The sequence below is a fragment of the Dendrobates tinctorius genome, unplaced genomic scaffold (genome assembly GCF_039654945.1).
Source record: "Dendrobates tinctorius isolate UK_male_01 unplaced genomic scaffold, ASM3965494v1 ptg000126l, whole genome shotgun sequence".
NCBI lineage: Eukaryota > Metazoa > Chordata > Amphibia > Anura > Dendrobatidae > Dendrobates > Dendrobates tinctorius.
Genome location: NW_027361794.1, coordinates 4,148,448 through 4,163,632, shown reverse-complemented (window position 1 = coordinate 4,163,632; position 15,185 = coordinate 4,148,448). Strand labels below are relative to the sequence as shown.

The window sequence follows — 15,185 nt, the reverse complement described above, 5'->3', positions numbered from 1 at the left end:
AGGCACCATTATTCTCTATGTGGAGTGCGGGTGGAGGTCGGTGCTGGAGGCTCCATTATTCTCTATGTGGAGTGTGGCTCTGCGGGTGGAGGTCGGTGCTGGAGGCTCCATTATTCTCTATGTGGAGTGTGGGTGGAGGTCGGTGCTGGAGGCTCCATTATTCTCTATGTGGAGTGTGGCTCTGCGGGTGGAGGTCGGTGCTGGAGGCTCCATTATTCTCTATGTGGAGTGTGGCTCTGCGGGTGGAGGTCGGTGCCGGAGGCTTCATTATTCTCTATGTGGAGTGCGGCTCTGCGGGTGGAGGTTGGTGCCAGAGGCACCATTATTCTCTATGTGGAGTGCGGGTGGAGGTCGGTGCTGGAGGCTCCATTATTCTCTATGTGGAGTGTGGCTCTGCGGGTGGAGGTCGGTGCTGGAGGCTCCATTATTCTCTATGTGGAGTGCGGCTCTGCGGGTGGAGGTCGGTGCCGGAGGCTCCATTATTCTCTATGTGGAGTGTGGCTCTGCGGGTGGAGGTCGGTGCTGGAGGCTCCATTATTCTCTATGTGGAGTGCGGCTCTGCGGGTGGAGGTCGGTGCCGGAGGCTCCATTATTCTCTATGTGGAGTGTGACTCTGCGGGTGGAGGTTGGTGCCGGAGGCTCCATTATTGTCTATGTGGAGTGCGGCTCTGCGGGTGGAGGTCGGTGCCGGAGGCTCCATTATTCTCTATGTGGAGGTCGGTGTTGGAGGCACGATTATTCTCTATGTGGAGTGCGGGTGGAGGTCGGTGCTGGAGGCTCCATTATTCTCTATGTGGAGTGCGGTTCTGCGGGTGGAGGCCGGTGCTGGAGGCTCCATTATTCTCTATGTGGAGTGCGGCTCTGCGGGTGGAGGTAGGTGCCGGAGGCTCCATTATTCTCTGTGGAGTGCGGCTCTGCGGGTGGAGGTCGGTGCTGGAGGCTCCATTATTCTCCATATGTGGAGTGCGGCTCTGCGGGTGGAGGTCGGTCCCGGAGGCTCCATTATTCTCTATGTGGAGTGCGGCTCTGCGTGTGGAGGTTGGTGCCGGAGGCTCCATTATTCTCTATGTGGAGTGCGGGTGGATGTCGGTCCCGGAGGCTCCATTATTCTCTATGTGGAGTGTGGCTCTGCGGGTGGAGGTCGGTGCCGGAGGCTCCATTATTCTCTATGTGGAGTGCGGGTGGAGGTCGGTGCCGGAGGCTCCATTATTCTCTATGTGGAGTGTGACTCTGCGGGTGGAGGTCGGTGCCGGAGGCTCCATTATTCTCTATGTGGAGTGCGGCTCTGCGGGTGGAGGTCGGTGCTGGAGGCTCCATTTTCCAGGACGTCCACCTGACAGCACCATGGAGGACGTCCTCCTCCTCCTTACAGGGACAGGAAAGCACACGAGAGGTTAAAAGGCCCCGTCCCACCCCTTTCCCTCAGTGTCTTTCCTGTCCCTGCACGGAGGGACATAAGAGAGGAGCAGGAAGATTACCTGAGGGCGCAGGGGGATCGGGCGGCCGGTCCAATCCTTCCACCTGTCAGGATGCCCAGGGCCGACACTTCCCGGTGGGGAGTCCCTCTGCCCCAAAGCCAGGAGCAGGACGTCGCTCCTGGAGGAAGCCGCTCCTCCCGGTGGGAGGCTCTTGGCTCCAGGCCGCGCGGCAGTCGCCTGGGTCCCCGCAGGCAGCGAGCGATGCCGGCGCGACATACAGACCGTGCGGAGCCTGCGGCTGGAAGCGCTTGCCCTGCACGCAGCCGGCGGTGTGGGCGCCGGCGAGAGAGAACCCGGGGCAGCTGGAGCCGGGTCCCCGAGCCGGATGGGCGCCGCCATTGCAGGACACTCGGTGGGCGGGGCTTCAGAACAGGAAGCGGAAGTGGCCGGCGCGCGGCGATGACGTCACGCGCCGATTTGAAAACAGCGTGCCAGCAGCCTGGGCACGCTAGCAGCTCAGTGCATGCCAGCAGCCCACCGCACGCCAGCAGCTCGCCGCGCCAGCAGCTCTCACCGCACGCCAGCAGCTCACCGCACACCAGGAGTTCACTGCACGCTAGCAGCTCACCGCACGCAACAGCTGCTTCAGTGGTATGGACCCAGAGGCGCCAGCCGACAGAGGGGTAAGTGTGCCTGGCGCAATTCAACCCCCACACGGCCTTCCCCGCAGCCCAGGACAACTGACCCGACTATCCCTGTTCTGTATCGTACAGGAGAAGGGTACCCCAGCCCCCCCGACAGAGGTTAAGGACTCGGTAAAGGCCACATCTAAGTCTGTCAGATGCCCGGTTTGCAGGGTAAAGCTGCCAGACAACTATACCAAGACTCTCTGCAGACCCTGCACTTCAAGGGCCGTAAGAGACGAGCAGCCGTCCCTCCTGGCCGAGATGCGATCCTTGAGTCGGGAGGAAGTACAGGCCTCCAGATCCAGTCTCTCACAGCAGCAGCCCCCTAGTCCGGGGCCAAGCCGGAAGCGGCCGAGGTGGGAGATGGAGCTAGCCTCGGAGACAAGTTCGCCTGAAGGGTCAGACCCCCGGGACTCGGATCCCGAGGAGGGGGAGATCCCGACTGACAGGAGGGACCAAGGCAGGAAATACCTGTTTAAGTTAGAGGACACCGAGGACTTGGTGCAGGCGGTAAGGAACACCATGCAGATAGAGGATGTTCCAAAACCGCAGTCCCGACAGGACCTGATGTTTGGGGGACTGGTCGCTCGGAAACAAACTGTGTTCCCCGTAAGCGAACACATTAAGACAATGGTCCTAGAAGAATGGAAAGAGGCAGAACGGCGACTTGTACTGTCTCGGGACTTTAAGAGCCGACTGCCCTTTGACCCAGAGGAAACACGATTGTGGGAGGAAATTCCTAAAATCGATGTTCCTGTAGCTAGGGTGACCAAAAAGACCGCCATCCCCTTCGAGGACTCATCAAGTCTCAGAGACCCGATGGACCGGAAGGCAGATATTCTGTTAAAGAGAACATGGGAATCGGCAGCTGCCCTTACTAAGGTTAACATAGCAGCCACCTCAGTGGCCAGGTCCATGTTCCTATGGGTGGGGCAGTTGGAAGAGCATTTATCCAACAAGACCCCTAGATCTGAGATCCTAGCTTCCCTCCCTCTGATGAAATCAGCCACTGCGTTCCTTTCAGATACATCGGCCGAGTCAGTAAGATTCGCAGCCAGAAACAGCTCCCTTTCCAACGCAGCTAGGCGAGCGGTTTGGCTGAAGTCTTGGTCTGGGGATAACGCTTCAAAGGCAAAGCTTTGCTCCATCCCCTTTTCAGGCTCAAGGGTGTTCGGGCCAGCTCTAGATAGCATCCTAGAGCAGGTGTCTGACAAAAACAAGGGGTTTCCAGAAGAAAAACCCAAGCGTCCCCAGTCCTTTCGTAGAGGGTCCTTTTTCAGGAGACAGACCGATTTTAGGAGCCAGGGTAGATCCAACAGGGGCTCCTTTAGAAACACTCAGAGCCAAGGGGGGAGAAGCAAGGCCCCTCTTTTCGCGTCATCCTCCAGGTCTAGAAGGCAATGACGCCATAGGTGTCGGGGGAAGACTGCGACGATTCGCTGCAAGGTGGCGCCAGGTAACCCAGAACCGGTGGGTCCTCAGAACCATCACAGAAGGGTACAGCATAGAATGTTATTCCCCTCCCACCGACAGATACATCGCCCCCACCGTAGTCCCGGAAGACTCTACCATGTGGGCAGACCTACATGACCTGCTCCAGTCAGAGGTCATAGTGCCAGTTCCGCAGCAGGAGAGGGGAAAAGGTCATTACTCTTCCCTATTCTCCATTACAAAACCATCTGGTGAGGCCAGAACAATTATAAACTTAAAACCCCTAAATGCCTGGGTGGTATACAAAAGGTTTCGAATGGAATCAATACGCTCAGCGATTCAACTTATAGACAGGGATGCTGTCATGTGTACTCTGGACCTGAAGAGTGCATACTATCAGGTCCCCATCCATCCCGCATCTCAAAGCCTATTAAGATTCGCAATCAGTCTACCATCCCGGACCTGCCACTTCCAGTTCCAGTGCCTTCCGTTCGGGCTGGCTTCGGCCCCCCGAATATTTACAAAGCTGGTAGCGGAGGTGGTAGCCTACCTGAGAAAGCAGGGAGTCATTATAATACCGTATCTAGACGACTTTCTCCTAGTCGCAGGATCAGAAGAAAGGCTCATCCAGGACAGGAGCCGAACGATCAGAACTCTGGAGTATCTCGGCTGGCTGATCAACGACCAGAAATCAGACCTAAAACCAGAAAGCAGGAAGATCTTCCTGGGAGTCCTTCTGGATTCAAGAGGCAGAATATCCCGGCTACCGAGAAAAAAGCAGCAGACAATTCAAGACAGAGTCAAGGGACTACTGAGACACCGCTCCTCCATAAGAGGTGCAATGGAAGTTCTGGGTCTGATGACGGCTTGCATTCCATGCGTCAGATGGGCCCAGTCCCATTCGAGGCCCCTGCAAAAGGAAATCCTCGCAGGATGGAACAGGCGTCAGGATTCTCTCGACGGGCCCATATCCTTACCAGACACGGTAAGAAGATCCCTGCGGTGGTGGATACAGCCCCAGAACTTACAGGTGGGAGTGCTATGGACAACCTCGCCGTACGTGGTAATCACCACAGACGCCAGTACGTGGGGATGGGGAGCCCACGTAGAAGGGAGAATTATTCAAGGAAGATGGCCGGTCAGCATCAGAAGCAGATCCTCCAACTTCAGGGAGCTCTATGCGGTCTGGGAAGCCCTGCGTCAGAACCGGTCGGTAGTGAGAAATCGACATGTCCGGATATTGTCCGACAACACAACGGCAGTCTCATTCCTGAAGCACCAGGGAGGTCCGAGACATCGACCACTCCAGGCACTCGCAGGACGAATATTCGCCTGGGCAGAAGAGGTGGTCCTCTCCATAACGGCAATCCACCTAGAGGGTTCTCAGAACGTAGTAGCAGACTATCTAAGCAGACAGCGGGTCAGCCCGACAGAGTGGGAACTAAAAGAAGAAATCTTCCATCAGCTTTGTCAGCGTTGGGGGACCCCCAGTATAGACCTGTTTGCAAACCGGAAGAACTCAAAGGTCGCCAGATTCTACTCCTTGAACCCAGCAGACTACCCGGACGGAGTAGATGCCCTGAGCCAGGCCTGGACGGAACCCCTCTTGTATGCATTCCCACCACTGGCGCTGATACCGGCAGCACTCAGGAAGATCTGCGAAGACCGCACGTCGGTGATATTAATAGTGCCATACTGGCCAAAGAGAAGCTGGTTTCCGCTGCTAGGAGCCATGGCAGTAGGAAACCCAGTCCAGCTACCCCTGAAGGGAGATGTTATCCACCAGGGGCCGATTCGCCATCCAGACCCAGCAAGGCTACGCCTCTCGGCATGGATCCTGAAAGGGACATCCTGAGAGCAAAGGGCTTATCTGAGCAGGTCATATCCACTCTACTGGCCAGCAGGAAACCGGTAACATCCGCAATCTACAGAAAAATATGGAAGAGATTCTGCCTGGAAGGTGGCAGGTCCGACCTCTCGGCAGGTACCCCTGACCTCCCTAGTGTCCTAGACTTTCTGCAGTCGGGATATAATAAGGGGCTTAAACCCAGCACGTTAAAGGTCCAGATCTCGGCTTTGAGCGCCTTCTTCGACTACCCTTTAGCCTCCCATCCTTGGGTGGTAAGATTCATAAAGGCCACGCAGCGTCTTCGCCCCACAATTAGGCAGCTCACCCCGCCCTGGGACCTCGGCCTGGTACTCAGATCTTTATGTAGGGACCCATACATGCCTAGTGATAGAATGTCCATTTCGACTCTCTCTCGAAAGACTGCTTTCCTCATAGCCATCACCACGGCCAAATGAATAGGGGAGATCTAGGCCCTGTCCATCAAGGATCCATATCTCCAGATCAGAGACGATCATATAACCTTAAGATTAGATCCGGCTTTTATCCCCAAGGTAGCCTCTTACCAGAATATAAATCAGGAGATAGTGCTACCATCCTTCTGCAGCAATCCCCGCAATGAGAAAGAACAGCGTCTCCACTCCCTAGACGTAAGACGGGCAGTTATAAGCTATCTAGAGGCCACCAATGACTGGCGTATTGACTCAAACCTGTTCATCCTCTTCGGGGGTAAAAATAGGCGGAGAAAAGCCTCTAAGGCGTCCATCGCAAGATGGATCACATCAGTAATTTCAGACGCCTACCAGTCGGAAGGCGCCAACCCACCAGATACCTTAAGGGCCCACTCTACTAGGGCAGTTTCAGCCTCCTGGGCCGAGCGCGCAGGCGCCTCAGTCGAGCAGATTTGTAGAGCGGCAACCTGGGCCAGCCTGAATACATTTTGCAAGCACTACAAACTTGACGTGCTATCAGGCCAACATACCGCATTTGGGAGAAAAGTTCTCCAGGCGGTGATCCCACCCTGAGGAGGTGCTTTGGTACTCTCCATGGTGCTGTCAGCTGGACGTCCTGGAAAATAGGTATTAGACCTACCGGTAATGATGTTTCCAGGAGTCCATCCTGACAGCACGGGTAGTTCCCTCCCGGATAGGTTGTTATGTTAAGTTATGTCATATGATGTAATATGATGATACCATTAAAAGAGTTATAGCATTATCCACGCTGTGGTTCTTGTTAAGTCACTGAGGGAAAGGGGTGGGACGGGGCCTTTTAACCTCTCGTGTGCTTTCCTGTCCCTGTAAGGAGGACGTACTCCATGGTGCTGTCAGGATGGACTCCTGGAAACATCATTACCGGTAGGTCTAATACCTATTATTCTCTATGTGGAGTGCGGCACTGCGGGTGGAGGTTGGTGCCGGAGGCTCCATTATTCTCTATGTGGAGTGCGGGTGGAGGTCGGTGCTGGAGGCTCCATTATTCTCTATGTGGAGTGCAGCTCTGCGGGTGGAGGTATGTGGAGATTCCCCATTCCTGGTGCATTAATACTAGAAATCTATTGCACAGGGGATATCGCAGCCAATTCCCACAAGAAGAATCCTGGAAACACAGAATTAGAAATGATTCTTTCTCCGCAGTTTCTATAGGACTTAATACATTCCTGATTCCGGAGAGTAATAGAAATACGGCAGAAAACAGAGGAAGAAAGTTCAGAGAGGAAGCTTCATAGAAAGACATTGATGTTACAGACGCCATTTATTCCTTTGGGAGAAAGTGATTCCAGCACTTTACAGAGTAAATCCCACCAGGACTGTAGCAGGTATACCCCAATATCCACAGATGTCCCTTCTAATTGCGAGGAAACTATCACCTCTAATAATCCTCGGATAGTTCTGACAAACACGGAAAAGTGCCCCTTTATGGAGGGGACAGAAAGTCTGTATAGTCTCTTTAACTTCATAGTATCAGCTCTAATCCAATGGTGAGAGAGCGATTTACCCTGAAGAGTCACAGATTGTGGGGTTGTTAAAAAATGTTATATTTAGAGGTTTTTGTGTTGTCTCCTTATAAAAATCACAATTGTTTTGTTCCTTTTTCGCCGATAGATACAATCGACCCAACTATGAAAGACGGGAACCAAGGAAACATGTATTACTCTCATAGTATGGGGTCTCCACACAGTCTAATGTTTTTCATGTAATATAAGGAAGCCAATGGGAAAATGCCTCCAAAAAACATCATATCCAGAGAGAAAAAAACACTGTACATGGAGACTTTGGGATCAGATCATTTACGTCCATGATGTTTGTGAAAACAAAAAATCTTTTCTAAAAGCCTCAATCTTCTGTGTGTGAATCAGACATGAGATCTTATGTCAAAAGAACCCATGCGGTGGCAAAAGCATACCTGCGCACTGCCTGCGTACCCAATGCTAAAGATAGGGTACGCAGGCCGCATGCAGCGGCATGCGCCCATAGGCGGAGCTGACCGGAAGAGGCGCGGCAGGGGGCAGAGCTTCATGGCGAGCGTCCGCTGCGCCTCCAAACGCTAATGTGAAACCAGCCTTACACAGGATTTTTATGATGTTCCATCGGCTCATCTCATTTAGTAATAGAAAATGTAACCTTTTATTAAATGATTCTAAAAATTGCACTGATTTGTTTTTTTTTCCAGCAGTAGTGCACTTTACATTTTTGGCTGTGAATTTATAAAATCATTTAATAAAGGTTACGTTTTATAATTCTCTATTCCCAAACGGCTACTAGCATAAATATTATTTTTGGGTATTATTATTATTATTTATATAGCACCATTGATTCCATGGTGCTGTACATAAGAAGGAGTTACATACAAATTACAGATATCACTTACAGTAAACAAACTTACAATAACAGACTGATAGAGGGGAGAGGACCCTGCCCTTTCGGGCTTACATGCTACAGGATGGTGGGGAAGGAGACAGTAGGTTGGTGGGTTGCAGCAGTTCCGGTGTTGGTTGAGGTGATATCTCCGGTAGTGGTGAGGAGGTAGTGGGGTCATTGCAGGCTGTAGGCTTTCTTGAAGAGGTGGGTTTTCAGGTTCCGTCTGAAGGATCCGAGTGTGGTTGATAGCAAACATGTTGGGGTAAAGAATTCCAGAGGATGGGGGCTATTCAGGAGAAGTCTTGGAGGCAGTTGGGTGAGTAACGAATAAGTGTGGAGGAGAGAAGGAGGTCTTGGGATGACCAGAGATTACGTGAGGGAAGGTATCAGGAGATTAGTTCAGAGACCTATGGGGGAGACAGGTTATAGATGGCCTTGTAGGTCAGTATTAGTAATTTGAACTGGATACGCTGAGGGAATGGAAGCCAGTGAAAAGATTTGCAGAGGGGAGAAGCGGAGGAGTAGTGAGTAGAGAGATGAATTAGTCGGGCAGCAGATTTAAGGATGGACTGGAGTGAGGGTGTTAGAAAGGGATGTTGCAGTAGTCGAGGCGGGAGATGATGAGGGCGTGCACAAGCATTTTAGTAGATTGAGGGTTGAGGAATAACATATCTCCCTGCTTATCCATTTTTCTCATTCAGGTCTCTACAATATCAGATCCTCTCAGTGGAGATCTTCTATAGAAGAGAATTTTTCTGAATTACCCATCAAGGATGGATATGGACAGAGACAAGATGGCAGAGAGGATATTACACCTCACCGTAGAGATCCTCTTCCGGCTTACTGGAGAGGTGAGAGATTCTGATGACGTCACATTACATCATTCTTATCTATGGGAATAACAGATGGACAGAACTGGAGAGGTGAGGACTCTGGAAATGTCTGTAGTGAGATTTATCCATGTGTCTCTCTAACCAGGAATACACAGTAGTGAAGATAACCTCTAGTGAGCACTGTCAGGACCCTGTGTCTGAGAAGTGGGGAAGACCTCTGAGCCCAATCATTGGACCTCCTCCTAACCCCTTGATACATGACATCAATGACCAGAAGGTTGTTGAACTCGCCTACAAGATGATTGAGCTGCTCTCTGGAGAGGTGGGAATGCTGGGACATTATACAGTAACACTATGAAGGGATCAGGGGATGACTGTATCATTGTATGTGTCAGGTTCCTATAAGGTGTCAGGATGTCGCCGTCTATTTCTCCATGGAGGAGTGGGAATATTTAGAAGAACACAAAGATGTGTACAAAGACATGATGGAGGTTCCCCAGCCCCTCACATCACCAGGTAATAGACAGGACTAAATAAACGTGGCCTACAGTTAACTGTATGTAAAGAATGAATTCAGTCCCTCAGTCCCTGTATGTGTTTCCTCCAGATCTATCTAGTAAGAGTTCAACACCAGAGAGATTTCACTGTCTTCTTCTTCCAGAGGACTATAAACAAGAAGATCACAATGTTCCTCAGGATCATCAGGTAGATGGAGAGAAGGAGTAATGAGATCTCCCCTATGATGTGTAGACGGCTGTGAAGGTCTTGTGCTCAGTCTTGTTTTATCCACCAGTATTATATGTTTTATACTTGTGTAATGAGAATGGTGGAGATGGCAGGATTAGAGCTGATCATAGATGTGACTTCTCCATCTGTCTGTGACTTTTACAATATTTGTTTCAGGGTGAAGATCTGACCCACATTAATACTACAGAGACATATGTGAGGGGTGATGAGTGGTGTAAAGAGGAGATTCCTACATATGGCTACCCAGGTGAGTAGTAACCACTAAATGTAGAGAAGTCACAGATTCTTCTCAGTCACCTACTGTGATTGCTTTATCGGTGGTGTAGTCAGCTATATCCCAATCGTGCAATCACCATTTTGTTTCTCGACCATAACAATCTCCTCCATTCAAAACTTTGGGCATTGAAAGCCCTTTCATATATAACTTACAACCTGGAGGATTCACCTACCCCCTTGGATTAGAAGATGCTGACTCTCACCTACCCAGATCTGTAAACTACAAAGCCAAATGACAGTGTATGTAGAATGTGCTGACAAGTTAGAAAATCACTTGAAGAAAAATATTATGATGGGCCTGTAAGAGAAAGCGGAGGGTAATGTTGCTGTTGGCTTCCTAGAACCCTGATATCTCAAACAAGCAACACTTGCATTCAAATCAGCTCTCACATCTGCTAAACAGGCCTACTTTATGTCCCTTGTATCTTCCTTATCCCACCACCCCAAACAGTTGTTCAATACTTTTAACTCCCTCCTCCGCCCACCACTGCCCCCTCCAACTTCCCTTGTCTCTGCTGAGGACTTCGCCATGCACTTCAAAAACAAGATAGACCAAACACAGCATGTCTTTATTATTCAACCACCACAACCCCTTTGTATACCAGACCAATGCCCAAACCCCATAACCTTATCCAACATCACTGGAGGGAGCTTGCTCATCTTCTCTCCAAATCACACCTCACCACTTGTGCATTTGACCCCATCCCATCCCACCTCCTCCCCAACCTCGCCACCATTCTTATCCCATCATTAACCCACATCTTCAACCTATCACTAACTTCCGGTACCTTCCCTTCTGCTTTCAAACATGCTACAATCACGCTTATCCTCAAAAATCCAACGCTCGACCCAACCGCTATGTCCAGCTATCGCCCAATATCGCTGCTACCATTCGCTTCCAAACTCCTGGAGCAGCACGTCCACGCTGAACTTTCCTCCCGTGTCTCATCTAACCTGCTCTTTGACAATCTACAATCTGGTTTCCGCCCCCATCACTCCACTGAGACAGGCCTGACCAAAATTACTAACGACCTACTTACAGCCAAAGCGAACAGACAATACTCTATGCTCCTCCTTCTAGACCTGTCCTCTGCTTTCGACACAGTTGACCACTGCATCCTACTACAGATCCTCTCTTCCTTTGGCATCAAAGACCTTGCCCTATCCTGGATCTCCTCATATCTCTCCAACCGCACATTCAGTGTCTTCCACTCCCTCTCTACCTCCTCTCCCACCCTCTCTCTGTTGGAGTCCCCCAAGGCTCTGTTCTAGGACCCCTACTCTTCTCAATCTATACACTTGGCCTGGGCAACTCATAAAGTCCCACGGATTCCAGTACCATCTTTATGCCGATGACACTCAGATCTACCTCTCTGGCCCAGATGTCACCTCTCTGCTGTCCAGAATCCCGGAGTGTCTATCAGCCATATCCTCCTTCTTCTCCTCCCGCTTCCTCAAACTGAATGTGGACAAATCTGAACTGATCATCTTTCCCCCATTTCACACATCCTCCTTACCGGACCTATGTATAACAATTGACGACATCATGCTTTCCCCCGTACTGGAGATCCGCTGCCTCGGAGTAACCCTTGACTCTGCCCTGTCCTTCAAACCACACATCCAAGCTCTCTCCACCTCCTGCCGCCTCCAGCTCAAAAATATTTCCAGAATCCGTCCCTTCCTCAACCCTCACTCTACTAAAATGCTTGTGCATGCCCTAATCATCTCCCGTCTCGACTACTGCAACATCCTTTTCTGTGGCCTCCCTTCTAACACCCTCGCACCTCTCCAGTCCATCCTTAACTCTGCTGCCGATTAATTCATCTCTCTCCTCGCTACTCCTCCGCTTTTCCTCTCCTCATATCTCTTCACTGGCTTCCATTCCCTCAGCGTATCCAGTTCAAATTACTAATACTGACCTACAAGGCCATCTATAACCTGTCTCCTCCATATATCTCTGAATTAATCTCCCGATATCTTCCCTCACGTAATCTCCGATCCTCCCAAGACCTCCTTCTCTCCTCCACACTTATTCGCTCCTCACCCAACCGCCTCCAAGACTTCTCCCGAATAGCCCCCATCCTCTGGAATTCTTTGCCCCAACACGTCCGGCTATCAACCACACTCGGATCCTTTAGACGGAACCTGAAAACCCATCACTTCAGGAAAGCCTACAGCCTGCAATGATCCCCGCTGCCCCCTCACCACTACTGGAGCTACCGCCTCACCATCACTGGAGCTGCTGCAACCCCCCAACCTACTGTCTCCTTCCCCACCATCCTGTAGAATGTAAGCCCGAAAGGGCAGGGTCCTCTCTCCCCTCTATATCAGTCTGTGATAGAATCATAGAATCGTAGAGTTGGAAGGGACCTCCTGGGCCATCTGGTCCAACCCCCTGCTCAAAGCAGGATTCGCTAAATCATCCCAGTCAGATGTCTGTCCAGCCTCTGTTTGAAGACTTCCATTGAAGGAGAACTCACCACTTCTCATGGCAGCTTGTTCCACTCATTAATCACTCTAACTGTCAAAAAGTTTTTTCTAATATCTAATCTGTGTCTCCTCCCATTCAGTTTCATCCCATTGCTTCTAGTCTTTCCTTGTGCAAATGAGAATAAAGTTGATCCTTCTACAATGTGACAGCCCTTTAGATATTTGTAGATGGCTATTAAGTCTCCTCTGAGTCTTCTCTTTTGCAAACTAAACATTCCCAAATCCTGCAACCTTTCCTCATAAGACGGTTTGCAGACCGGTCACCATTCTGGTCGCTCTTTTCTGAACTTGCTCCAGTTTGTTGATGTCTTTTTTAAAATGTGGTGCCCAAAACTGGACACAATATTCCAGATGAGGTCTGACCAAAGAGGAGTAGAGGGAAATAATGACTTCACGTGATCTAGACTGTATGCTTCTGTTAATACATCCTAGAATTGCATTTGCCTTTTTTGCTGCTGCATCACACTGTTGACTCATATTCAGTCTGTGATCTATTAGTATACCCAAGTCTTTTTCACATGTGCTGTTGCTTAGCCCTATTCCTCTCATTCTGTATATGCTTTTTTCATTTTTATTGCCCAGATGTAGTACTTTGCATTTTTCCCTGTGTAAAAACCATTCTGTTAGTTGCTGCCCACTTCTCCAGTTTATTTATAGCTTTTTGAATCCTCTCTCTCTCTTCTCTAGTATTAGCTATCCCTCTAGCTTTGTGTCATCAGCAAATTTAATCAGTTTACCCTCAATTCCTTCATCTAAATCATTGATAAAGATGTTGAACAATACAAGGCCCAGGACAGAGCCCTGTGGTACCCCACTTGAGACATTCTTCCAACTGGATGTGCAGCCATTTACGACCAGTCTTTGGGTCCGATCACTAAGCAAGTTATGAATCCACCTAACAGTTGCCTTGTCCATTCCATACTTAGTCATTTTTTCAATAAGGATTGTATGAGATACTTTGTCAAATGCTTTGCTGAAGTCAAGATATACTACATCTACAGCATTTCCTTGATCCACCCAATCAGTGATTCCATCATAGAAGGAAATTAAGTTAGTCTGACATGACTTATTAGTTACAAACCCATGCTGACTCTGTTTAATCACTTCATTCTTATCCAGGTACTGACATACATGTTGTTTAATAATTTGTTCAAAGATCTTTCCTGGTATAGAAGTCAGACTCACCGGCCTATAGTTGCCTGGGTCCACCTTCTTCCATTTTTTTGAAGATAGGAACAACATTTGCTCTTCTCCAGTCTTCTGGGACTTCTCCTGTTCTCCAAGAATTTTCAAAGATTATGGAGAGGGGTTCAAAAATTTCTTCTGCTATTTCCTTCAGTACTCTGGGGTGTAATTCATCTGGACCTGGAGACTTGAATTCATTTAGGTTAGCTAAGTGTTTCCTCACTATCTTTCTGTTTATAGATATCCTGGATTCTTCTATTCCCTTAATAGGACAGTGAAGAACAGTTGATGTTACATTTCCTTTCTGAGAGAAAACAGATGCAAAATAGGAATTTAAAAGTTCGGCCTTCTCAACATCCTGTCTTACCATTTCATCATTTTCATCCTGTAAAAATCCTATAGCATCTTTGACTTTTCTTTTACTTTTGACATATCCCCAAAATCCTTTATTATTGCTTTTGACATCTCTTGCAAGCCTCAATTCATTGTCAGCTTTAGATAATCTGATTTGTGCCCTGCAGGTTCTGCAGACAGCATTATATTCTTCTTTAGAAATGCCTCCCTCTTTCCATTTTATAAACATTTTTTTTCTTCCTTTTTAGCATGTGCTTAAGTTCTGTGTTCATCCATCCCGGTTTCCTTAAATGCTTCCTATTCTTCCCTCTTTTCGGAATTGTTAACAATTGTGCTTTGAGAATTTCATTTTTCAAGATTTCCCATCCTTCCTGGACATTTTTGATATGATTGATATCAGTCTTCTCTTGTACAGCACCATGGAATCAATGGCGCTATATAAATAACAATTATTGGATGAATCTACCTTCTCTCCCTCTGTGCTGCTGAATGTGCTCATATGGTCCCTACAAGACCAGGTCCAATCTATCTGGCCAAACTTTGTTTTAAGATTGGCAAAATTGAATGTGCAGTGAGGACCAAGTGTGAATTTCTGTACAATAACAATAGTTTCCCTTTATCCTGACTTTTCAATTTCTCTTAAAATTCACCAACTTTAAGGAAGATTGTGATAAACTACACAAAAAAAAAATAACACCTGTGCCATGATATATCTCGTGGCTGATGGCTGTAATATATATTTATTTATGCCTGCAAAAGATGTTGGCATGGCTCGAGCCCTGGTTTCATGGCTTTACTCCACATCATAAATTCCATTATGTTTTAAATTCTAAAGGTTCGGATTACTGCACATTTTCTCCTGAAATGGGAGTACAAATACTTTCTCTATTCTACTGATTAGAACTCATAGTACTGTAGCTCCGATGGTCCACCATAAATGAGTGCATCTCCGGTTTATTGTTGAAGTTCTCCCCTCCAACATACGATGTTGAAAATGTAACTTGTTTTTTTATTCTGTCTTCTTTTTTATAGTATGATTGTGGAGGGATCCGCCTGCCTCA

The 15,185-nt window shown here is 48.8% G+C and overlaps 1 protein-coding gene across 1 annotated transcript in view; it reads left to right on the top strand.

The window, feature by feature from the left end:
• The first annotated feature begins 638 nt into the window (after positions 1-638).
• The window catches only part of LOC141047266 (uncharacterized), an 801,716-nt gene continuing 787,169 nt past the window's right edge, over positions 639-15,185 (top strand). Inside the window, exon 1 of the mRNA XM_073542273.1 lies at positions 639-926. Within this exon, the coding sequence (XP_073398374.1) occupies positions 654-926 (273 nt within the window). The 5' untranslated portion in view covers positions 639-653. The remainder of the gene's footprint in view (positions 927-15,185) is intronic.